Source organism: Leishmania mexicana, chromosome 26 (assembly GCF_000234665.1).
Source record: "Leishmania mexicana MHOM/GT/2001/U1103 complete genome, chromosome 26".
NCBI classification, from domain to species: Eukaryota; Euglenozoa; class Kinetoplastea; order Trypanosomatida; family Trypanosomatidae; genus Leishmania; species Leishmania mexicana.
In genome coordinates, this window is record NC_018330.1 from 998,878 (window position 1) to 1,022,550 (window position 23,673).

The 23,673-nt window shown below is 56.8% G+C and overlaps 4 protein-coding genes across 4 annotated transcripts; all 4 read left to right on the forward strand.

Moving 5' to 3' along the window:
• Positions 1-1,604: 1,604 nt before the first annotated feature.
• Positions 1,605-3,353, forward strand: LMXM_26_2650 (conserved hypothetical protein; the record flags this gene model as incomplete). The annotated part of the gene is made up of 1 exon (XM_003876519.1): positions 1,605-3,353. The coding sequence occupies one exon, from the start codon at positions 1,605-1,607 to the stop codon at positions 3,351-3,353; it is 1,749 nt and encodes a 582-aa protein (XP_003876568.1).
• A 2,140-nt stretch (positions 3,354-5,493) lies between these two features.
• On the forward strand, positions 5,494-7,977 carry LMXM_26_2660 (conserved hypothetical protein; the record flags this gene model as incomplete). The annotated part of the gene is made up of 1 exon (XM_003876520.1): positions 5,494-7,977. One exon carries the CDS (start codon positions 5,494-5,496, stop codon positions 7,975-7,977), a length of 2,484 nt encoding a protein of 827 aa, XP_003876569.1.
• Positions 7,978-9,349: 1,372 nt separating this feature from the next.
• Positions 9,350-13,153, forward strand: LMXM_26_2670 (ABC transporter-like protein; the record flags this gene model as incomplete). Its single annotated transcript, XM_003876521.1, has 1 exon — positions 9,350-13,153. The coding sequence occupies one exon, from the start codon at positions 9,350-9,352 to the stop codon at positions 13,151-13,153; it is 3,804 nt and encodes a 1,267-aa protein (XP_003876570.1).
• A 4,101-nt stretch (positions 13,154-17,254) lies between these two features.
• Positions 17,255-18,388, forward strand: LMXM_26_2680 (hypothetical protein, unknown function; the record flags this gene model as incomplete). The annotated part of the gene is made up of 1 exon (XM_003876522.1): positions 17,255-18,388. One exon carries the CDS (start codon positions 17,255-17,257, stop codon positions 18,386-18,388), a length of 1,134 nt encoding a protein of 377 aa, XP_003876571.1.
• Positions 18,389-23,673: the final 5,285 nt, after the last annotated feature.

Genomic DNA, 23,673 nt, shown 5'->3' on the forward strand with positions numbered 1-23,673 from the left:
CAGAGAGACACCTAATGGAAAAGCGGGTGGCGCGAGTGCGCAGGTCGGCCGTAGAATGTGGGCGCCAAATTATCTCGATATGGCGGAGGTTGATGGGCAGAGATCGTCTCATCCATCACGTAAAGCCGACAGTGTGTTTTGTTATGCTCTGTCTCTTGAATACGGCGGGAGTACCTGTAGGCCTTGTCGAGTGCATCGAAATGGGGATGACGAGTGAGGGCTCACTCTGCGGATGTGTGCGTGTGCCGTGCCTTGTGTTGCACTTTATGATGCCAAATCCAGTTTATCGCAACCAGCGCTCTTTCTTTCTCGCGTGTTTCCTCACCTTCTCGCTCGTTGAGAGCTGCTTCACGCTCTCCTTCTTCCGCTCTAGGGGACCACCCCTGCCCATTGTGTATCGAAGCCACTGTAGCGGTGGTGTTGTGCTCGGCGTTAGAGGCTGCTCCTAAAGAAGGTCGACACCTGCTGACACAGATGCCGGCGCTCAGCGGGTCATCGTCGAACACATTCGACCACAGCGCCCTTCCAAGCTCACAGGGGTCGTCAGGACCCTACGAGTTCACCAGCACTGCTGGTAGGCATGTTGCCGGCAATCTACAAGGGTTTCGGTTCGTGGATGAGGGCCACACCGTGAAACAGTCGAAGCCGGTGACGCGCGCCGCGGCTATCAGTCGTCGCCGCCGCGACATCTGAGTGTTCGCATGCGTGCCTGTGCGGGTGCTATGGTGAGACTAGGTTTGTGTTGCGCCTCCCCAGAGCGCTGATTTATTGCGCTGCCACCGCACACCAGACCTCACCGACGACTGCAGAGGAGCCCCTTAAAGGTTTGTGCTGAGTTTCGCACAGAGTTACCGAGCACGGTTGCTGCTTGCGGTATCGCACATTCTCGCGGTACCCCTGTTTCGACTGCGGTCGTGCGCCACCACACCCCTGCGGCTGGGACGGCTATTATGCAATCCTCAATCGGCACGCAAGCTCGGCTGGTGTACTCGCCTCCTTGTGCACAACCGGGCCGGGCTCTTCGGTGCGGCGATGCTCAAAACCATGAGCCGTGCATGGTGCTCCTTTCTAGATGCGAGCGCTGAGTTCGCTCGCTACACCGCACTTGACGCCCTCCTTGTCCTCTTTCGCTTCGTTCATATATTCCTATCCTTTGACGGATGCACTTGCGCACTGCTTCCGTGTTCTGCTGGGCTGCAATTTACGTACCCTTCTCCACGGCGCAGCCTAACACACAGTTAGAGCAGCGCAGGCACACGTACACATACCCGACTCCGACGCACGACTGAACACGTCACGCTCTCTTTGTATTGTAGGGCGCGCCATACTCAGTCGTCTCCTGCACCCTGCTCACGTCAGCCCTCTTCAATCGCTTCGGCAGTCGACGCCACTCTTTACTTCCTCTGCTCTTTTTCGTTTTGGGTGTGCCGTGCGTTCGCTCTAGCTGCACCACGAGCGCACACGCGTAGAAAGCGAGGTTAGTGCGAGTGCTCTGTGGGCTTGCACACAACACTGCACGGGCTCATACGGACATTACTCGTCCGAGACCACGGTCGGTGTTTCCGGGAGCCCCAAACCGTGACGGCGGCCAGGCTCGTAGGGCGATGGCGGAGGAGACCTGTACAACAGACTCGGAGGCGAAGGCGCTTCAGCGGCTTGCGGAGCGGTACTACGAAGCGTATAAGCGAGAGCGCGGCAGTGATAACGCGCCAACGGTGGAGTCGTCATTGATGCGCATGATGGCTGTCATGGGAGAGCTGTCTACACTGGCGTTCACGTCTTCGTCAAGCATGTCGCCTTTTGAAAAGGACGAAGTATCCTTGCTGATCGGAAAGCTCAGCATCTCTGTGGCGATGATTGCCGAGGCTTTCCACCTGAACGTGGGGCGGTCTGTCCTCCAGTATCTCGAAGAGGAGCTCCGCACGGTTCCGCTGTCGCAGCGTGGCGCGGTTAACAACGGCCGTGGGACAAAGGCGGCGGAGTTCGACGGCACCTCAGCTGGGGCCCCGCCACTGGACTCGCGGGCGTCGGTTTCTGACTCTCCTCCCCCACCGCCGCCGCCACCGGTAGCGAACCACGAGCGTTCGGTGGTGCTAGGTCCGACTGAGAATGACGACTTTTTGGGGCACCTCGACGAACTCGCCAAGCTGCCGCGAGAGCAGTTTGAGAAGGCCGACCTGAAGTGGGTGGCTCCGTTGCCCAACGGCACAATGGAAGAGGTGATCCCGAACGGGCGCTGGATAAAGGTTCGCTACGAGGATTTTCCTCACTACATAGCGCATATTGCTCGGTACCGCCAGGGTCGTGCGAGCCAGCCGCAGTCGTCGCCTCCGTCTTCCCAGTCCACGAGTGCGGTGGGCCGGCAGGGGTACAGGCATCCCAATGCCGAGTACCCGCCTAACCGTGCGCCGGCCGTCTCTGTTGCGCCGTCCAACATTCCTGTCATTCTGGCTCAGGCGCCAGGCTACGACCCCGATCACGAGTCCACCCTTTACTCGCCAGGCCACTTTGCGGGTGACCTCTTCAGCCCCCTGGCACGCGCATCGGACGTGCAGACGATGAGTGTCGTGCCACCGGCTGCAGTGGTGACGGATATGGGCGGTGGGGCAGCTGGCTTTGAACGGTGTAGCCGCCCCGCTGTCCAGCACATTGGTCGTCCGTACGATGTCAGCTCGTTCCATGACAAGGTCAACCTTCTCCGTCGCGGGGCGGTGCCAAGCGCGGCGATTGCGCAGCTAGGCCTCACCTTCAGTGTACCGGACGGCCAACGCGTTGTCGAGCTGGTCAACGACGGCATGCAGGTGGATGTGACAGCCGCCAATGTGAGCGAGTTCCTGCGCCTACTGGACAACTATCCAACCGCGCAGGCTCCGTCTGGCCGCGTGCACCGCACGAACAGTGTGAGGAAGATCGACGTAGGCCGCATCATCTCCGACGTCCCCGCAACGTTCAGCCCGTCACACTTTTCACACGGCCTCTTCGCCCCGTACCAGGAGCCCACCTCATCGGTCTATGTGGACTACGACAAGTCGGAGCGGATGCTGCCGCGCTACCTGAAGGAGCATCACGTAAGCCCTGCGGATACACGAGGCCTGTACGTGAGCGCTGCGCGCTCTTCCGACTACGCCACCTTAGAGCGCATCGTGCAAGAGGTGAAAGTGAATCCGTCTGCCTTGACCAAGTACGGTGTTACCTTCAGCGTGCCGAGTTCGCTAGAGCCGTACTCGACGCCAGACGAGCGGCGCAGCGGTCTCCACGCCTTATTCCCTTCCTCTGCTTTGCAGCCGGTGCAGCCGGAGGACCGACTTCATTTTCTCTCTCTCGCTCGTCAGTACTACCCCAACGTTCTCTGAACGGAAGAGAGAGAGTGGCGCTCCTTGGCATTTGCTCGCGGTCACCCTCTCGCTGTCCCCGTACAACTAGGCGTGCTTGGGGCTCTGCTTTGCATGGAATGTAGACCTGGATCGGGAGCCGGTGGAGGAAGGTGGGGGAGGGAAGAGACAAGTACTTCTTGTCAAAAGGCGAGCGGTCTACGCGCCAAGGGGAAGGGGAAGGGTGAAGGGGACTGCAGCGATAGCGAAGAAGGGGGTATGAGATGCATGCTTGCTCTGTATCTCTTCCCCTCTGCGCGGAGGTGCAGCTGTTCTGAAGCGTTGTGCGACGATGTCGCAAGCGTGGCGTGTCCCTCTGTCAGTCCGTGTCCTCCTCCCCACGTTCTTGCTTCTCGCTCGTGCGTCACTCTCTTCTCGTGATCTTCTGCTGGGGCTTACGTGCACTTTCTTTTCGGCGTCTTTGCCCAGCGCCTCACAACGGCCTTTGGCGCCCACTCCGCCGCTGCGCGCCTCTGTATTTTCTTCTCTCTCATGCTTTTCGCGCCCCTCAGTGCGCGGTGGTATCTCAGGGTCCAGTACCACCACCCTAGGTGTTGAGGTCAAACACCCCCACCCGCCCCTCTGACCCTGCCAAATGCCGAGCCACCTCTGGTGATGACAAGGTCAAGTACCAGTGCCATGGGGCAGTGAGAGCGATGTATCACTACTGATGCCGGCGGTCCGGTCCTGGGTGGCGCTGTGTCGGAGCGACCTGCGACTGTGAGCGTGCTTGTGCCATCCATGTGATGGGCGAAGTGCCAGAGTGACTCGACGGTACCTCACCCCCGGCCCTCGCGCTGCCCACTCGTGTGGGGAGTGTCCGGGGCACCGCGAGGGGGATGGACCAGGTGTCGACTGGCACAGTGGGAGCGGCTGTGAGGCGAGCTGCGCGGCAGAGACCGTGCTCGGGTGACTGGGTCGGCTCATTGCTGTCACGCCGTCCTCTGCAGCTTCGCGCCACGCGCTGGGGCATGTGACCGGCCGGTTGGCGTGAACTCATGCCTTATTGGAGGATGGTCGCGTTGCAGAAACGGCGTTCTTTGGCATACACTGCGTTGCCTCTTTTTTTTCAGTTTCTCCATGCTCTCCAAGAGAGTTGTGTGACAGCGGTTGTCGTGCTCGGAGTCGTCGGACAAGCTCGATTCACCTGCTGGCCAGAGCGTTCTGAATGTTTGGTGCCTCGTGTGTGTGCTTCGTTCACTGTCTCACTCTTTCCGCCTCAAACTCCTTTTTCTTGACGTGATAGACTGAGAGAACGGGACTCGTGCAGACACGGATGTGTTGTGGCGTGTTGGCAGTGAGGCGTGATGATGTGCACCTGCACGATGCTTGGGCGCGCTCCCCCAAAAAAGATAATGTGAGAACAGAAAAGAGTGGATTTAGGGTTAGCGCGGACTCGTGGATGTGCACGAAACGAACACCAGTGCCTTCACTTCCCTGCCTTCATGAGGCGTCTTAGACGCGCTTAGTCCGCTTGCGCCGCTGCGTTAAGCGGCTGCGCTGGTGTGCGTGCCGTAAAAGTCACTGCCAAGATGACTCTGGAGGCTGCACATGCGCATCAATGTCTTTGCATCTCTTGCTTATAATGCCCTTGCTACCCGATACTTTCGTGGTGTTCCTGCAACCTTTTGCATTGCGTTGCGTTTCAACGCCGTCTTCTCCTTCGTGCACACACACACACACATGCGTACGCGGCCATCGCCGCAGTGACGCACTGCCCCGCTCTTCCTTCGAGTTAAGGCTCGTAGATTCCTCGCTCCCGTTTTCTCTGTGAGATCTCTCAGGCAGGCGCTTACGAAGAAAACGTACCTGCACCAAGAAGGCCCCGGGTTCCGTGGCAGAAGGTGTTGAGCGCGATATCTGTCCGTTGCGCGGACTCGCTCTGTAGCGCGCGCATAAGTACATGCCCTCGCCAACGTGCTATCTGCCGTTTTCGATCTTGTTTGGCTCTGCCCACCGTAACGGGCGCCTGATCACGTCGGCACAGCTTTACGCTTCATTTTTCTCTCGGCTTTAGAATTCGGTCACGACACAACGTTGCACGCACGTCGCATCATCCACGTCAAGAAACCTGGCAGTAAAAAAAGTGAAGGGCGCGCCTAAAATGAGTGAGACAGACAGCATGTGGCTCCAGAAGAGCATAACCCTACCTGACCCGATCCCGGAAGAAGAGGACAGGGCAGAAGCACCGACACCAGTGCTTGTCCCTGCTAATGCCGGCACTCTGCCATCCACCAACACTGAGTCATCGCCGGAGGATGCCATGCCGCTTCCGGCCCCGCCCGCCATGGAGAAGAAGACCTCCACTGGAGCGGAAATCGACTTGACGAGGATGGTGCTCGACACGAGCAGCTTCTTGCGCGCGTCTGCGCAGCGCCCGTCCGTGCGGTACCCGAGTCGGTCGTCTGTCGCCAACTCCGCGTTCATCTCGGCGCAGGAGTACGACGACCTGCGTGCGCGCTACAGCCAGGCGAAGCGGGAGCTGCTGAAAGTATCCGACATTCAGAAGGACCTCGACTTTGCGCGTTTTGAGCTCACACGCTCCCAGGAGGAGATGAAGCTGCTGCGAGTGAGCAACCAGAACCTCAAGAACGAGGTGGAGGAGTATGCGCAGCGGGCCGAAAAGGAGCACAAGGCGCGCATGTCTCTTGAGTCGAAGATGTCGGCTGAGGGCGCCACTCGCACCGAGGAGGTGGAGTTCTTGACGAAGACCATCGACGAGCTGCGCGAGGAGAACGCAAAGCGGCTCGATTACATGACACAGCAGCAGGAGGGTGAGTTTCAGGCGCGGCTGCAGTCCATGCGAGAGGAGTTGGCAGGTGCGGCGGAGGAGCTGGCGCGGCTCACCGCGGAGGTGACGCAGGCACAGAAGGCTCGCGATCTGTCGGAGTCGAAGCTCACCACCGCACTCACGGACTTGGAAAAGTCGCGGACGGAGGTGGGCGATTGCAAGGTGCGAATCGACGCCTTGCAAAAGGAGTGTCATGCACTGGAGCAGCAGCACCGCGACTTTGTGCAGCAGCAGGAGAGACAGAACGCAACGTATCTGGAGGAGCAAAAGGCTCTCAACGAGGAGCGGGTGCATCAGGTGGCGCAGTCGAAGAATTCGGCTATCGCAGAGATGCAAGAGGAGCTGCGTCTGTGGAAGGAGAGGACGAAGACGACGGCAGAGGAGCTAGCCGCGGCACGCCACGCGGCAAGCCAGCTCCAGGAGGACGTGAAGCAGTTGACTGCCGATCGCGCGAAGGAAGTGCGGCGCCTCGCTGAGGAGCATCGTCTTGCTCTGTGCGAGCTTCAGCTCCAGATGGAGGCTGCGATCCGCGAGGCGCGGGGCAGCAAGACCTCCATCGAGGAGGAGGCGCAGTCGCTACGCCGCCAACTTGCGCAGGTGTCAACTGAGCTCTCAACCGTAGCTGGTGTGCTGGCGCAGCGGGAGCGCCAACTCGCCAAAGCAGAAGAGGAGCTTGCGCGCACCAAGGACCGCTGCGTTGCGGTGGAGCAGGAAAACGCACAGCTGGCGAGCGATGCGCAACTGAACGCTGAGGCGGCCGAGGAGGCCGCAGAGCGGGTGGAGCGACTGATGAAGCAGAACAACGACATCGAGGAGGAGTTTTTGAAAGACCTCCGCGAAGCCAAGGACCGCATCCGCGCCTTAGAGGCGACGCTCATGCAAAGCAAAGGCGAGCTCTCGACGATCCGCAAAGAGCAGATAAAGTCAGCTGACGACGGCCTCGCCGTCACACGCGACCTTCGGGCACATGTAGAGGCGCTGATGGAAGAGTGCACGGCGCTCAAAGCACAGGCAGGGGAGCGCCGCCGCTTTGAGGAAATGGCGCGCGACTACCGTCAGCGCTTCGAGGCGGAGAGGACGAAGGTAGGCACGCTCGAAACGGAGCTCAGCGCTGCCGTCGACAGATGCACCGCTGTGGAGGCGAAGCTGGAGGAGCTCTCGCGCCGCGTTATTTCGCAGGCAGTGTCGCGCTCACCGATGCAGTCCCTGCACACCAACGCGACAGCCGCGTCGCTCTCCCGCCATGGCAAGCACCGCAGTCTCTCCTCCGGTCAATCGTACGGAGCCACCGGCGGCAGTTCTGTGAAACGCGCCCGCACTGAGGACGCACGTGTCTTTGCCATCAGTGGTTTTGACGGAAACGACGTCCTGCTCGCCGTGAAGCAGCTGCCGAACGTGGCGATAGCGGAATGCAAGTCGAACATGCCGGTGCCTTCCAATCTCACCCACCTCATCACGAATGGCCAGCTCACAATCAAGCTTCTGACAGCGCTTGTGCGAGGCTGCTGGGTGCTGCCGGAGTCCTATGTGGTGGATTCCTTGAAAGAGCAGACGTGGCTGCGTGAGGAGGACTACGGCTTCCAGCACGAGGAGCCGCCGCTGCTGAAGAAGCGCATTGCCCTAACGGAGGCGTTCATGTCCTGTAAGCACTACAGCACCGCCAGTCTGTTGCTCAAGGAGGGCGGTGCGATCCTCGTCGATGACCCGGCGCAGGCGGACATTCTTCTGTGCACTAACGCCGAGGCACGCAGCACCAAAAACGGGTGGAACTGGGAAAAGATGGTGGAGATGATCTACCCGCTCAAGATTCAGTAGCCACAGTGGACAACGGCTGCGCACGGCGATGGCAGATCTCCGCACCCTCAACGCGGGGGTGTTGAGAGTGTCCCTTGTAGTTTCTCGTTTTGCATCCTCATGTCGCCGGTTTCCCCACAAGCGCCGCTGTGCAGCGAGCCTGTTCTTCAGGCACACCGCTTGACAAACATCCTTTAGAGTATATTTCGAGGTTTTGTTTCTTCTCGACCAGATTGGGTCTCCCTAGATTCTTTTTCCGCCACATCTCGCTCACAAGTGCGCTCGCATACATACAGTCATCCTGGCCGGCATCCGGGTGGCTGTCGCCTTGTCATTGACCATCCCCTGTACACGTTGGCCGCTTACCTATCCGTGTATGTTCGCGCATGTGTTTCGGTGCGCTTGCAATTTTCATACAGTACAGTAGATGTCCTTAGTTTCCTATGCTCATGCGTCTGTCTCTGTCTGCCGGGATGCGCCGTTGAGCTATCACCGCTAGCATGGTCTCTCTTTTTTTGCGGTCATCTCTCCTTCGTTGGTGCAGGGGCAAAGAGGGAGGAGCGCAGACAGGACGATGCCGATGGCGGGTCGCCGCTGCGCGCGCGTTCTCCTCAGCCTTTGCCATTGCCATGCATGGGAGTTCCTGTGAGTGAACCCCTATCGCTCGCTTAAGCAGCCGTTCTCAGAAAAACGCCGACATCAGTCACGCTACAATGGATTCCACGCGATATACTCCACAGCCGACCACACGAATACACCCACACGCGCGCACTAAGATGTGCTAGTCGTATGTCTGACATGAGTTCCCTTTGAAGATTATGTTTTACCCTTTTTTTTTACACCTGTTGGTGTCGCTGAGCGCGTCAGGGCCTTGTGCAGAACCACACACACGCACACCACCACTCAGCGGTAGTGCACGTGGGCGGAAGCTCCGCGTGCGTTTCAGATAGACTCTACGAAGCAGCATTGTATCGTTCATGCTCGACTCTGTGATGACTCGGCCATGCATGTGCCCAAGAGAAGAGGAAGTCGTTTCTTGCTCTCCAGGAAAAGATGGAAACCACCCCTGCTGCGGGGAACGAGAGGGACTGTGCACCCACGCCTTGCTGTCTAAGCTGCGCAGCGCTGGGGTGTTTTGCTGCTATCGGCACCTTTTGACCTCTCTTCCTTTGCTTTCCCGACCCCCACTCCTCCCTCACTCCCCAATGCCTGCACGCACGCTCACAGAGCAACTCGCCTTCCCCTACGGACTGTGCCTCTTCGACGCCCTCTCCTGCTTTACAGTGGTGATGTGGCTCGACATCCTTGTCTGTCTCTTTGTTTCTTCCGCTTCCTCGCTTCCTGCTCCGTGAGGCGCTCGACGGCGTGGCGCGCATCCATCTCGGCAAGCGCCATGTCCGCCGATAAAAAGGGGAGGGCCACGCAAGCCATCCATGATGTGAAGGGGGCAGTGTCCGAGAAGGTAAGGGGACAGGTGCCCATTTTCACCCTCCTGCGGTATCGCGCTCCCAGCGAGTGGTTTGCCGTCATTGTAGGGAGCATTGCCGCCTTCTGCTCCGGCGGCTCCACACCGCTTTTCATGTACTTTTTCGGACGGATGACGAACACCGCGTACGACGACCAAGCCGCGCCAAAGGTGACGCGCAGCTTTGCGATGTTGATGGTGTGCATCGGCATTCTTTCCATGGTGCTTGTCTTCATTAAGACCGCCACGTACCAGGTGACCGCAACGCGCCTGGTCGGCCGCATCAAGTGCGCCTACTTCTCCGCTATTGTGAACCAGAACATCGGCTGGCACGACGGGCGCAAGCCTGGTGAGCTCATTTCTCGGCTCACCGGGGACACGCGTGTCATCCTCAACGGTGTTAACGACCGCTTCGCCAGCTGGATCGAGAACCTCGGCACCGGCCTCATCGGCATCGTTTTCGCCTTCATCGCGAGCTGGGAGCTGACGCTGCTCATCATGGGCTCACTCCCGCTCATTGCCGTGGCGGTGTACTTTCTCACTGCTGCGTCCTCTCGCCACGTTGCGGTGACGCGCAAGCAGTATGCAGTGGCGAGCGCCATTGCGCAGGAGGTCATGCAGAACATCAAGACAGTGCAGAGCTTCAACCGAGAGATGCACGAGGTGGAGCGCTTCTCAGAAACGATAGTGAGCTCGCGCAAGGCGGGCATCAAGAAGGAGTTTCTTGTGGCAATGGCCGGCGGCTCCGTGATGGGCATCATGCTTTGCGTCATCGGGCTCGCCTTCATCCTCGCTGCGTACCTTGTCCACAGCGACCGCACCGACGTGGGCTCCGTCTCGGCGGCCTTTCTGACGGTGATGTACGGCGCCATGGGCCTCGGGCAGGTGTTTCCAGCCCTCATCTCTTTTGTGGAGGCGCGCACGGCAGCGTACCCGATCTTCGCGACCATTGATGAGCAACCGGCAATTGACCTGCACAGGCCTGGCAGGGAGGCAACGTTTTGCCGGTGCATTGAGGTGAAGGATGTCACCTTCGCCTACCCGACGCGTCCCGACCAACTCATCTTTAGCGGCTTGAACGCCACGATTAGGAAGGGCGAGAAGGTGGCCTTCTCTGGCTCGACAGGGTGCGGCAAGTCAACGATCATCAGCCTCATACAGCGCTTCTACGACCCCACGGAGGGTTCCGTCACCGTAGATGGGCAGGATCTCCGTGACTTGGACCTCAGATCGTGGCGCAAGCGCATCGGCATCGTTTCGCAAGAGCCCAACTTGTTCTCCGGTTCCGTACTCGAGAACCTCCGCATGGGGCGACGCAGTGCCACCTTTGAGGAGGTGGTAACGGCATGCAAGCAGGCACGCATTCATGACACCATACTGACCCTGCCACGCGGCTACGACACCAGCGTTGGCTCTCTAGGCAGCCAGCTGAGTGGTGGGCAAAAACAGCGTCTCGCCATCGCCCGAGCCGTCGTGCGCGGTGCCGACATCCTGCTCCTGGACGAGGCGACCAGCGCGCTGGACCGAAAGTCCGAGGTGGAGGTGCAGCGCGCCATAGACAATCTCACGGAGAATAGCAAAATGACGGTGATCACGATTGCGCATCGAATGGCTACTATCTCTAACATGGACTGCATCTACTTCCTCGACGGCTCGCGCGATGGCGGCAGCTGTATTGTCGAGTGCGGTACCTATGACGAGCTCATCCGCATGAACGGCCGCTTCGCCTCGATGGTGATGATGCAGAACCCTTCCACGGGAAACTTGTGTACTGTGGTGCACGACACGAGCTTCTACCTTTACCCAGGAGCACCCGACAAAATTACAGGAAGCACCGTCTCGACCGAAGACACTTACAGCAGCAACAACTCCTGGGACTCCGAATGCAACGGGTTCTACGAGGACGACGACCGGTGGAGCCAGTATTCCCACGTCGACGATGTCCCCTTCATGCACCGCACCGATTGGGAAGAGCGGAAGACGAGCGTGTCGATGTGGCGCATTATGAAAATGACGAAGAGTCGCTGGTGGGCGATTGTGCTGGGGTTTCTGGGCTCCATCATCACGGCTATCGTCTTTCCCTGCGTCAGTCTTATGATCACCCAGCTCATCAACACTCTCGGCACCTACCGCCTGTCGCACGACACAGGGCACATGCAGCGGCAGATAACCTTGTACGTGGTTCTGCTCATTTTCTTGGGCGCCGTCTACTTCCTCGGGAGTGTGCTCACGGGCTTCTACGGCTACGTTGGTGAGTATCTGACCTGTGAGCTGCGCTCGATCCTGTTCCAGCAGATTCTTCGACAGGACCAAACCTTCTTTGACATGCCTCGCCGAGACCCCGGTGCATTGGCGACCCTTCTCTCTGGCGACTGTGAGTCGGTGCACCAGCTTTACGGCCCTACTCTCGGCTCCCGTCTCCGGTCTGTCTGCGCGTTCGCCGGCGGTATTACAATTGGCCTCATAATGGAGTGGAAGGTGGCACTCGTGTGTCTGGCCACTATGCCGCTGTTTGTGGGCAGCATCATCGCGCAGCAAGTGTTCTTTGCCGACTCTCAAAATGTTCGCGAGAGTGGCATCGACACGGTGGTGAGCGAGGCCCTCGGCTCGATCCGCACTGTAACCTCCTTTAACATGCAGAATCGAATGATCAAGGAGTACAAGCGCACCGTCAACATCGCCGAGCAGATCGCCGAGCGCCGCGCCGTTCTCATCAGCATCCTCGTCGGTGCGACGGAGATCACCCTGATGGGCTCGATGGCTCTTTCTTTTTGGTACGGTGGCACCCTCATTGAGAAAGGTGAGACGCATTTCAGCAACGTGTTGGTCGCTGCCATGGCCGTCACCATGGGCTCGACGCTGGCAGGGTCGGAGGCGGGCAGCTTTGCGACAAAGCTGCGCGATGCGCGGCTGTCGTCGAACCGCGTCTTCTCGGTCATTGACCGTGTGCCGGCGGTGGATAGTTATGAGTACGGCAAGGCCAACTTTGAGGAGCAGATAGGCGTCGAATTCCACAACGTCGGCTTCACGTACCCGGCGCGGGAGGGGGTGAAGGTTCTCAACGACGTCTCTCTCAAGTTCCAGGCAGGTTCGTCGAACGGCCTCATGGGACAGACTGGCTGCGGCAAGTCGACCATTGTGCAAATTCTGGCCCGCTTCTACCCGATCTCGACCGGCAAGGTGCTCATCAACGGCGAAGATCTCAGCTCTCTCGACCTCGTCACGTGGCGCGACCAGCTCAGCATTGTATTGCAGGAGCCCTCGCTGTTCAGCGGCACCATTCGTGACAACATCAAGTACTCTCTGCCCGACGCTACAGAGGAGGAGGTCATTGAGGCGGCAAAGGTTGCCTGCATCCACGACGACATCATGAAGATGGATAAAGGCTTCGACACGGAGGTGGGCTACCGGGGCCAACAGCTCAGCGGCGGGCAGAAGCAGCGTGTGGCCATCGCCAGAGGCGTTATTCGCTGCCCAAAGCTGTTGCTGCTCGATGAGGCTACCAGCGCCCTCGATAACATGACAGAGATGCGGGTCCAGCGCAACCTGGATGAGTTCCAGCGGCGGTTCGGTGTCACCACGGTTGCCATCGCGCATCGCTTGGCGACCATCCGCCACAGTAACCAGATTGTGCTCTTGGATAGTGGAAAGATCATCGAGCAGGGCACACACGAACAACTCCTCGCGCAGGACGGTGAATACAAATCTCGATGGGAGCTAGCCCAGACTTGAAGAAAGCGGGCAGGCTGTGCCTTCCTGAAGGCCAGCGCCATCATCCTCCTGTTGCTCTTTACCGGGACAGTCCGATGTCTGTGCTCGCATTGTTTTGCCTTTTGTACCTCGTGTTCTCTATCACGGCCCACCACACGTAGGCTATGTGCGTTTCTGGGTTTCGTTAACTGTTTCCCGCTGTCGTCTAGTGAGCTGCCTTCTCTTGGATCGTTTTGTTTCTTGCCGTTTACATTCGTGTCATCAAGTCTCTGTGCCCCTCGCCCCAGAGGGTCGTCGTCTCGGTCAGCATGGGCGTGTGTCTGTGCCGAGGAGACGGCAATGTGCAGGTCCAGCCACTCCCTTTTTGCTTTGTGTTTGTGCCGTGTCCTCGCTTCCTCGTCTTTCTCTTCGTGGCTCCTTTTTTTGTGTCCAGATGACTGGCGTACGTGGTTGCTCCTCAGCGCCCCTCCCCTCCCCTTTACCACTGTCTCCGGATGCCACGTCTGCTTTTTCTGTTTTCCTTGTCTACTGTGTCTGCATTCGCCATTGCTCCCTCGCATTATGAAGCTCGTCTGCTTCTTTGTCGCTGGTGGGTTGGTGCCTCCTGCGGTGCTTCGTTTGTCCCCCTCCCGTGACTGCTCCGTTGTGAGCACAGACCGTCCAATTCTTTTTTCTGTTGTCCGTTGTACTCGTTTTCCGCGTTCCCTTTGGATGTGTGTAGATGACAGCGGTACCCCCTCTCCCTTCTGGCCCTTTCTCTGGTAGGCGGACCCCCTTTTGTAGTGTTTCTCTTTGCCCTGTTTTTTTTTTGTGTGTCTACCTCATTCTCCATAACTGATCCATTTTTGGTTTTACTTGTATCGTCCATGGGGGCTGTGCCGGCTGCCTTCAGGACGGACACGCACACGACAAGGACAGAATGGATGCAGAAGGATCTGGCTCTCGACTAACACGCAGTGTACTCACACAGACAGACACACATAGGCATAGGCTTGCTTGGAGACTTCGCGCGATAGTCATTCACCTTTGCTTCTCCACCTGCGTGTGCGAGTCCTCGTCTCACCGCCGCGACCTACCGTGCCTGTGGGTACGTATATCGTTCACCAAGTAACGTCTCTGTCACAGTCGCCGGCAGGGGGGAAGAAGAGTCGTTTTCTATCTGTTATGCGCCAGTTCGCGTCGTGGGTCCGTGCCGGCTATGAGGTCTTGTGGAATCAGAAGTATGTGTGCATAATCGCCTGCACGAGCATCTGTGTGTCTGCATCTGCCTCTGTCTCTGTGTTTGCGTCTCTTTAGGTTTAGTGTGTGTGTGTGTGTCTGTTTCTCGCACCTTCCCACAGGCCCGCATGAAAAACGACGCGCATGCCATCCCTCGTCTCCTTCCCGCGCCATCATTCTCTCTCCTAGCCCTCTCTCATGATCGAAACAACCGCAAACCAAACAAACTGTGATGTATACTATTCATTACACGTGCGCCCTCGAAGCGATGGAGGGTGCGCCCCACTGTCTCTGTGTGCACGCTTTTCATTTCCGTTCTTTTTGATTTCATCGGTTTTGGGGGAAGGCGTCTTTTATTTTCATGCCTTGTCACGTCTCTAAAGCTTGAGGGCCACGTCCTCCATAGAGACGTTTGCAGATTTGCCGACGTATGTGCACAATCTCTTGTTTTTCCTATCAAACATTTGCTTACAGCTCATATTTCCGTTGCGCCTCCTCGTGTTCATGTCTCCCCACTTGGTTTTACTACAACCGTATTCGCACAGACACACACATACACCAATCCATGTGCAACTCGTCTCTCTTCCTCCATGGTGGGTCTTTTTGTTTTCAGAGCCCCTTTCGTTGACACGAGAAGAGAGGGACTTGCAACAAGCGTAGTGAGACATCAGCGCTCGCAACGTTTCAGAGCGCGCTAAACGCCTGCCGTGTTAGGGCACGCGGTGCTGTGGTGTGTGCCCTCCAGCCAGTGGATGCTCTACTGCTCCTTATCACCCTCTCTTCAACAATCTGGTTGATCATCTCATCTGTTTGTGTGCCTGCGCGTTCGCGTTTCTTTCAAAACCGGTGACCAGAGCGAAAGAGGGAAGGGTGATCGCGAAACGGTGCGGTGATGAGGAGTGACTCAACGTACTCTCCGGCATTCGAAGGAGATGCTTCCCCGAGTGTTTCTCTTTACCTCGTTTGGCTCTTCTGCTCATTTTAGGTGTCCAGGAACCAAGTCATTATAGGTGTTCGCTGCTTTCTTATTTTTTGGTGCTCCAGCAGTTGCTATGCCTTGAATAACGGAGAACGCGGGATACGTGAGGGTGTCTCCCCCCCTCCCATTCGAACGCAGTGTTATCGATGGCGCGTGTGGGGAGGGGAGCCGAGATCGGTATACTCTTCCATAGAAATTAGAGACCCGGCAGTTGGGCCCCGTTTGGGACAGATATTCGAATGTATCATCTTTCGGCAACGTTTACTCTCCTCCCATATTCGCTGCTTGTCCTTAGCTTCCCCTGCCACTTTCCCCGTAGTCTGCCAGTCAAAAGGCGCATATGGCGCTCTAAAGGCGGTCATGCGGAGACTTGACAATTTCGTGACTCCTGCTTCTGGAAGCCATCCGGCGTGTTTTCAGGGAATGTGAGCGAGTTGGTGACGACAGGTGTTCCCCTCCTAACCGCTACCCTGCATTACGAAGCCGTCATTCTGCAAGCGTACGTATGTCAGGTAGTCTTGTCGCATCGGTGCACTGAAGTACATTTTAGGTGTGATCATGGATAGTGTGGGGATGATGTTACGTGTACCTGGTACTTGGTGTCTCTCCTTGTGCAGTCGTTTCCCTCGACTTGATACTCTTACTTGGTTGTTATCCTGCTCCTCTCCCCCTCTTTGCCCTCTGTTTTGCTTTCTACGCCGTGCACATGCGCTTCTTTGTGTATTCGTCACTGCTAGTGCTGGTGTGGAAATGGTGTCCACTCTTCTTCCTGCGCGGGTCTGTGTTTTGCTCTCATTTTTGTTTTGGTGGTGGTGATGGCATGTGCACCAACCTGCGTCCCTGTGCCACAGGCGAGTTGTAGGGGTGCGCATACACAGATACACACCGATTAATCAGCTCCTTTTCGGGTGCACTGCTTATAGTCCCTTCACTGCGTTTGCACACATCGTTGTGGATGGGTGTCCGTTGTGTTAGGCAAGCGGCTCCTTGTTTCCTTTGGAGGGTGCGCTGTGCTTGGTGGGTGCTTTTCTCTCTGTCTTTCACACATGAGGTGCGGCGTGCTCCTCCCGTCTCGTTCGCGTACGTCTTGAGCACATCTGAGAGGAGGTGCAGCTGATCGGTTGCCACAGTGAGTGCAAGAGAGTGGGAAGGGAGGGCATGTGCGTAGGTGTGCGAGGCGACACATCAACTGGTAAGCACGAGCACAACAACACAAACAGAGACCCTTGAGCAAGCAGTTTCGGTGCCCATACAGCGAGTCTGGGTGGCCACACGATTGCGCGCACGCTTGGCGTTCCCCCTCCTTTACCTCACGCCGGAGAACGGTGTGTGGCCGCGTGTAGAGCTGGTAACCGGATTCCATTCACCTAGCGCCCTTTGCCCTTCAACAAAACATAGAGGAGCCGTTCTGCTGCCTTTCGACGCACCCCCTCCCCCTCTTCTTTTCATACAGGCCAGTAAAGGTGAGGTGCAGAGTGAGAGTGATGAGAAGGGGGCACCTCGGCCTTCGGTGCGAGCTTTCGCATTAATCCTTACGCTTCGCGAGTCTCATCGACGCTTGACGGCCTCGTCAAGACGTGTATGTACGTGCCTGCATTTTCTGCTTTTTTGCATCCTGCTTCCCGACTCCCCAATTTCTATTTCTGTCTCTCTTGCACACGTCCCTTTTTATCTGTGACTCTCTCCTTTCGCTCTCTTCCGTCTTCTCCAGACCGCTCTCCTTGTGCGCACCGCTGCGTTGTGCTCTGCGTTCTCTTGGGATCTTGATCTCTGCCTTTCGCCTCACTTTCCAAGGCGCCACCTCTGTACACACACCGAGCTCCTTTCTGTTTTCGTGGCACACCGGACAATCGAAAAGGAAAGCGAAAACGCACACACTTGGCGCGCTGTATCGCCCACAGGCCACAGAAGGAGCGTAAGTGAAGATGCTCCCTCAGTGCTTCTACCTGGCGGCGCTGATCACCACTGCCATGACCATCACGACGTCCAATGTGGCCTTCTACCAAGAGGGTCTTTCCACGAGGATAACTGACACACCCGTTGTCGTCCACAACATCGCCCCGGATTGGATTGAAACGGCGGCGATGACCGTCAGTTCGACGACGAAGGAGCTGGCCGTCGTGTTCGCGGATCCACTTCGCGCTCACATTACGGCGGATGTGATCATCGGTGATTCTGCCACCGCTGTCGCCGCAGATGTCAATGTCTCCATCTACGGAGCGTTCAACATCTCCAAGATCCCTCATGACGATGACTGCCGCACCCAGTCATTCGTCATGCACTCTTGCCACATGTACATGAGGGTCAGCGGCACTGTTGACACGGTCGCCAAGGTACCGGATGACGAGCAAAACATTTGCGACGCTGTCAACCAGATCACCAATGATCTCATCACCCCTACAGCGTTCATTACCTACCCTCCGGTTGTTAACGGCGCGACGGATATCGCCAAGTCGACCTACATCATGAAGTACCGTTTGGTCAACGTCCTCTCCGAGAACACCGGGTTGCCTGTGGAGGCGCACTTCGTCCGCAAGAACGTTTTACGGGTTGCGTTTGGCTCAGTTGTCCGCACCAGCATTCTGTTCGACTCCGCCTACGACTACGACGTGGATGTGCTCTACGCCATGGCGGTACTGTCGCGATGGGGCGCGAAAAAGCTCAACATATCCGCTGCCCCCGAGAACAGCACAACGACAAAGATCCCGTTTCGCGGCGGTGCTGTCACGGTCCCAACGCTGCGCAGCATTGTCCGTCAGGCGATCCACGAGGACGCCTTGGCGACGCTGCGGACACTGGTGCCGCGTGGTGCTGCCGTGTCCTACGATGTTGTCATCAACGACTTTCAGTGCAAGCTATTCAACACCATTTGCTCCGTTCCTGTGTCGAATGGTGTGCAAGTGATCAACACCCGGTTCAGGGGAATGGGTGACCTCGGTACGATCCTGGACAACACAGTCAGTGCCTCGATGGACGTCCTTCTGACCAACATCACGACCGTGGCGTTCAAGCTCGTCGGCAGCACCTTTGGTGACCGCATTTATCTGCCTGTATTCTGAGGGGGCTCATTGCCCATCCCACGGTGTGGCTAGGTGGTGTTGGTATGACAGGGTGGAAGGTACGCGGCACAGGTGCCTACCAGAGGCACTCATCCATCCCGTCAGGGGGACAACGGAATGCCTCGAGACTCCACAACCACCCTTACGAGCCCTCGCCGGAGTTGTCACATGCATTACTGTCGTGCAAATAGCCGTGGGATGCACTCTCCGTGGTCTCTAGTTCTCTCTCCCCCTCTTTTGTCATCCGCATCTCCTTTTTTTTCTTCTGGCTTCCTCGCTTTTCCCCCTAAATGTTTTGCCTTCTGCTCTCTCTTGTGTGTCTGTGTCTCTCTCTGTGTGTGTGTACCCGAATGTGTGCGCGTTGGCCGCCACAGGGTGAAGATTGAGGATTGACACCTTCTCTCGGACTGTATCGGACACACACACGTGCACAAACAGTGTGCAAGTGCCCCCCTCCTTCCACCCCCACCACACCCACCCACACAAAAGTCTCTCATTTTTCTGTGTGCACAGTTGCCCTCTCGCCCCGACCTGATCGTACCCAACATACGATTCACCGAGCCCTGTGCTGAACGGTGCATTCATCCGTACCTGTCAACGAGTGGATGTGCCGTCTTCCTTGTTCCGCGGCGTTTTACCCGTTTACTTAAATTGTGGTAGCACGGCTGTAGCTCCTTACGTGCGAGTGTGTCTGTGCGCAGCAGCGCTTGTCTTTTCAGAAGGATCTTCTCCCAGATTCTTTTCTATTTTCCGCCTGCCTCATCTTTTTGTTTCTGGATTTTCAGTGTTATGCGCATCTGCCGCCATGTGCGCCTTCTAGGGAGAAGCGCTGCAGCAGGAAGGTTGGCCCGCGCTCACATACGCACGCGTATGCACACTACCTCTTGCGCCGCCGCACGACAATGGCACCCGTATCGCTGCCGGCTCTTGTCTGATACGCATTTTCGTTTCCCCATCACCATTGTTCTCTCTCATCCTCTCGTAGATTCTGTTTTTCAGTACTCTTGTGTTTAAGTTCTACTGGTTTCTGCCATTCGCCTCTACCCCCCGCTTACTTCTATTTTGTTAACGGCACCCACACTCACCCTCAGGCATACGCGGAAGTGGTCAGGGTTCCTCTCATCTCTGGGAAGCATCCTATGTGTTCCCATTGCACCACGCTCTGCTGCCCCCCACCGCCTCCGCACAGAGCGTGGACGCGTTTCAGAGTTCGTTTGCTGTATGCCAGTGCACCTGCGAGACACACGGGCGCAGAGTAGAAGTCGTCATATCCGTGGAGAGCACAACGCGTACAGGATGGATCGACCGGGCCGCGTGTGACTATGCGATAGAATAAGCACCCAGAACCCCTATTCTGTTTGGTTTCTCTGTGATCGCATGCCATATGCTCATCCTAGACATCACAAGTCTGTCGAACGCGCAGTGTGTGCGGTTGGGATTCAGCGATGCGAACCTCGCTGTCGCTATGAAGGTGTGCAAGCTATCCACTCAGTGCTTGGGTGGGTTCACCGGGTAGTGGAGGACAGAGTTCTTTCGGTAGGCTTGCCCACCGTGAACGTAATCTCTCTTCACAACGCCCCATCCTCCACTAAAATGTGGTTCATGCAAGCCATACGTTTCGATGGCCTCTATATTTCTCTTTTTTCCCCCTCCGTCCCACGCTGCTTGGAGCGTCCTGCGCAGGAAGGCGCTTGTCGTGGCACATTAGCTCTTCTCCTCTCTGTATTTCATGTCCACATCATGCGTTAGTAAACACAAGCAAGAAGTGCATTCTTGTGTTCTTCCAGCGTCTTCGATGCCACTCCCGCTGCTTTTCTCGCACAAATCTCTCTCTTGCTGTGTCACATTCCTTGATCTGGTTGTCTCCCTGCCACGCAGTCACACGCACGCGACCACGCTCCACCGCTGTGTTCATTTGGTGACTCTCTTCGCCACGGTCGTCTCCTTCACGTCGTGGAGCGTCACCTCATCCCCCGACAAAATCAACGTCTCGCCTGTCGCAGGGAGCCTAGAGGAGTGCAAGCTTATCCGGCGTTAGTGCACCGCGAATGCACGCGTCGTCATTCGCGGGACCACCATGAAGATGCAGATAGCCCACATGACACTGGAGACATGCGGTACGATGACGGACATGCTGATGTTCACGGTGAAGATGTCTGTCGCTCAGAACCGCCGCGCGCTACCGCAACGAGGGGGACAGATATCCCCATGTCAACGTACTACCTGAAGCCCATCTGAGTCCGTTCTCTCTCGCGGGCAGTTGCCACCCCCGCGCCCTCATTTTTTGTGGCCCAGAACACGATGCATGCCTCTATGGAATTTATTATTGCCCTGTGTTTCCGACTTCCACGGCGAACGGCAACTGCTCATGCGCGACACGACAACCGCAACCGATATCAGGGCAACATCCGTCGGCTTTATGGATAGCGTGGCAATGGTGCCGACTGCGGCAAACCTGATGGAGAAAGCTCAGGTGAAGATGACCCGAGATGCGTTCAGAACGTGCGTTCCGGCGGCTGTCTCGCTAGCGCACGGCATCATGGTGCACCACTTCCGCACTATCTTTTTGAACATGAACTGTTCTCTCCTTCCTGGGGGCGAGGCTAGAGGTGATGGGCTCCAACGTTGTTGCTGCTTGTGACGCCAGCCTTGCGCCGAGCGGCGATGCAGGTGTTACGATGGATAACTTGCTGAGAGACTTCACCGCCACCATAGTACGGTTCGCGAACGATAGGGCGAGGAGTCATCTATTCTTGTCGCCGATGTTAGTGGCAGACTCCTTTTTTTTGCTTTCGTCTTCCGCCTTCTGCTTTTCGATTTTGGCGTACAACACGGATACACGGACATGTCGCGGGCTACGCATGCGACGCTGCTATTCAGCCGTTGGCTGCGCCTAGCCTGTCTTGTTCTGACACCAAAGAGGAAACACAACCCGAGGACACTCACTCTCTCTCGTTCGTTTTGATTTCTCTTTGTGTGTGTGTGTGTATGCATGTGCTCATGAATAGGGTGCCGTGAGGTCGCCGTTTATAGCATGGCGACACGTCTCTTACCATGCCACGTGCTGCTCTTGTATTGACTACTGGATACATGTCTTTTGCTCCTTTTTACTTCATGTAGGCGCGCTTGTACGCTTGCATATTCCAGTCACATGCACTGCATCTGATGCTGGCGCTGCCTGTACGATGCGGCCGGCGGGTGGAAGTGTTTCCTTCCCTGTGCACTGCAGTAGAACGCGTCGAGAGTTTGGCAAGCAAGAGTGAATGCCCTTCATCAGTCTCCGCGTCTGCAGGGCTTCCAGCAGCGCACGCTTTCTCGCCTGCGGTTGTATCGACTCTTACCCAAAATCAACTAACGCATGTGAATGTCGAAGTGGCACCGACCCTCGTCTCGTGCAGTTGTGATACTCTTTCTCTTGTTTGATGAGCAGGACTCCCGTGCCACGTGGACAGTGCGGTCGGTGACTTTGGGGAGCGGAGGGGGCGTCTTCGTGGACGCGGAATGCGACATCTGTGTATGGTGATCGTGGGGTGGGAGGGAGAGGGGGAGGTGGGTGGCAACTCGACGTGGGGTGGCCAAAAATCGCGCAGGCGCGTGCTCATGACTGTCGTTCTTCTTTTTTTTTGCCTTCCAAGTCGCCCACAAGCGCTAGCCGCCGTTCGTCGTCACGATATCGTTCCCCGTCTGATGTTTCGCAAGCATGCCAGTTTCGTGATGTCAAAGGTGTCCTTGCTTGTCATTCTTGTGAGACTACCACCTCTCTCGCTCCCTTTGCAGGATGTGCAAGAGTGGGTCTGGGCGAGGGACACCCTGCAAAGCTCCACGAGGCTCTTCTCTTTGAATACCTTGCCTCGCCGATTTCCTCCTCAAGAACAAGTGTCCTTTTACAAAAGTGCAGCGGACGTCAGATGCAGAGCCCCCTTTGCTTGCTGAATGAGTGCATTGGACACAGTCCGCAGCACGGTTCGCGCGCACGACGGTGTGGGGGACGCAGTCGGTCATGAGAAAGCATGCTGCTTGGGACTCTTTGTGAATTACCTCTCTTTTTATTCTGAATTGGTTTCTTTCATTCTCTTTCTCCGACGTCAGCAACATCTGTTGCGCTCGGACGATCTGCCATGCGTATGTGCACGTGCACCTCTATGAGTGTGTGTGTACCCCCTGGGCATTGGCTCGTGTGCTCGGTACCCCCTCATTTTGCTGTTGCAGTGCCCACCGGGCTTTGTTGTGTGCTGCACCTCTCCCCTGTTTTCTTTTTTCTGGTGAGAACCGGCATTCTCGTGGACTGAGAGCCTCGAGAGTGTGCGTCAATGACGTCCGCCTTGTTATACAATTTCTGTTTTGTTGCACGCCCCCCCCCCCATGTCGGCGTGTCCGTTTGTGCAAGTTTGTGCATACATGAATGTGTCTGCATGTGTTTTGATGCGCATACTCGTACAGACGTCGACTCACATGCACGTCGCTCTGGCCGTCAGCGAAGAGAAATCCCTTCTTCTACTTTGACCATGGTTCGCTACAGCAGTGTCTATGTTGACGATTGGGACGATGGGGAATCAGCGAGAGTACAATAACAGCTCGAATAACTTTCACACGTGTCAACAATGAAATCCTTCATGTCTGTGCGGTGGCCTCTACTTCTGACCTTATCTCTGTCGATCGGTTAGCCGCAAGTTGCGCTTTTCTGCTGATGCTTAGCTCTCGTGAGACCTCCCCCCCAACACCATGTTTCTGGATATCTCCTGTATCCACGGATATCTCTCTGTATGCTTACCCCTATGTAATCCCTCTTCCCCTCTCTTTCCCTCACTTTTCTCTGTTTCCTCTGAGAAGCTGCTGCGAGAGAAGTCCACAATGAAAACAAAGTTTATCCGTAATGTTCCGTCCTCCCACCTTCCCCCACTCTACTCACTCCCCGACGCGCGAAAGGAAAGACGCGCACAGGAATTAGGGGTGACCATAAACCAAACATGACACACACACACACACACACACACACACACACAGAAAAGAAACCAAGAAGCGGGCAAAGTCTGCTGAGAAGGTCGTATTCTCCGTGAACAGACATGGCGGGGAAACCACCTGCTCTATATATGTTCTGCACGTGCAGCAATGCTGGCGCTGCTTTCTCAAGCTGCGGGACTCCAGCTGCGTCGCACGAACGCATAGCGCAGTCAGAAATGAATGTTTTCTGCGCTGTGACGGCACTTCTTCATCCTTACTTTGCATCTTTTGACATTACCGCTCTCACTGCTCTTCCGTCCTCGCACTCACATCCCGTACAGCCT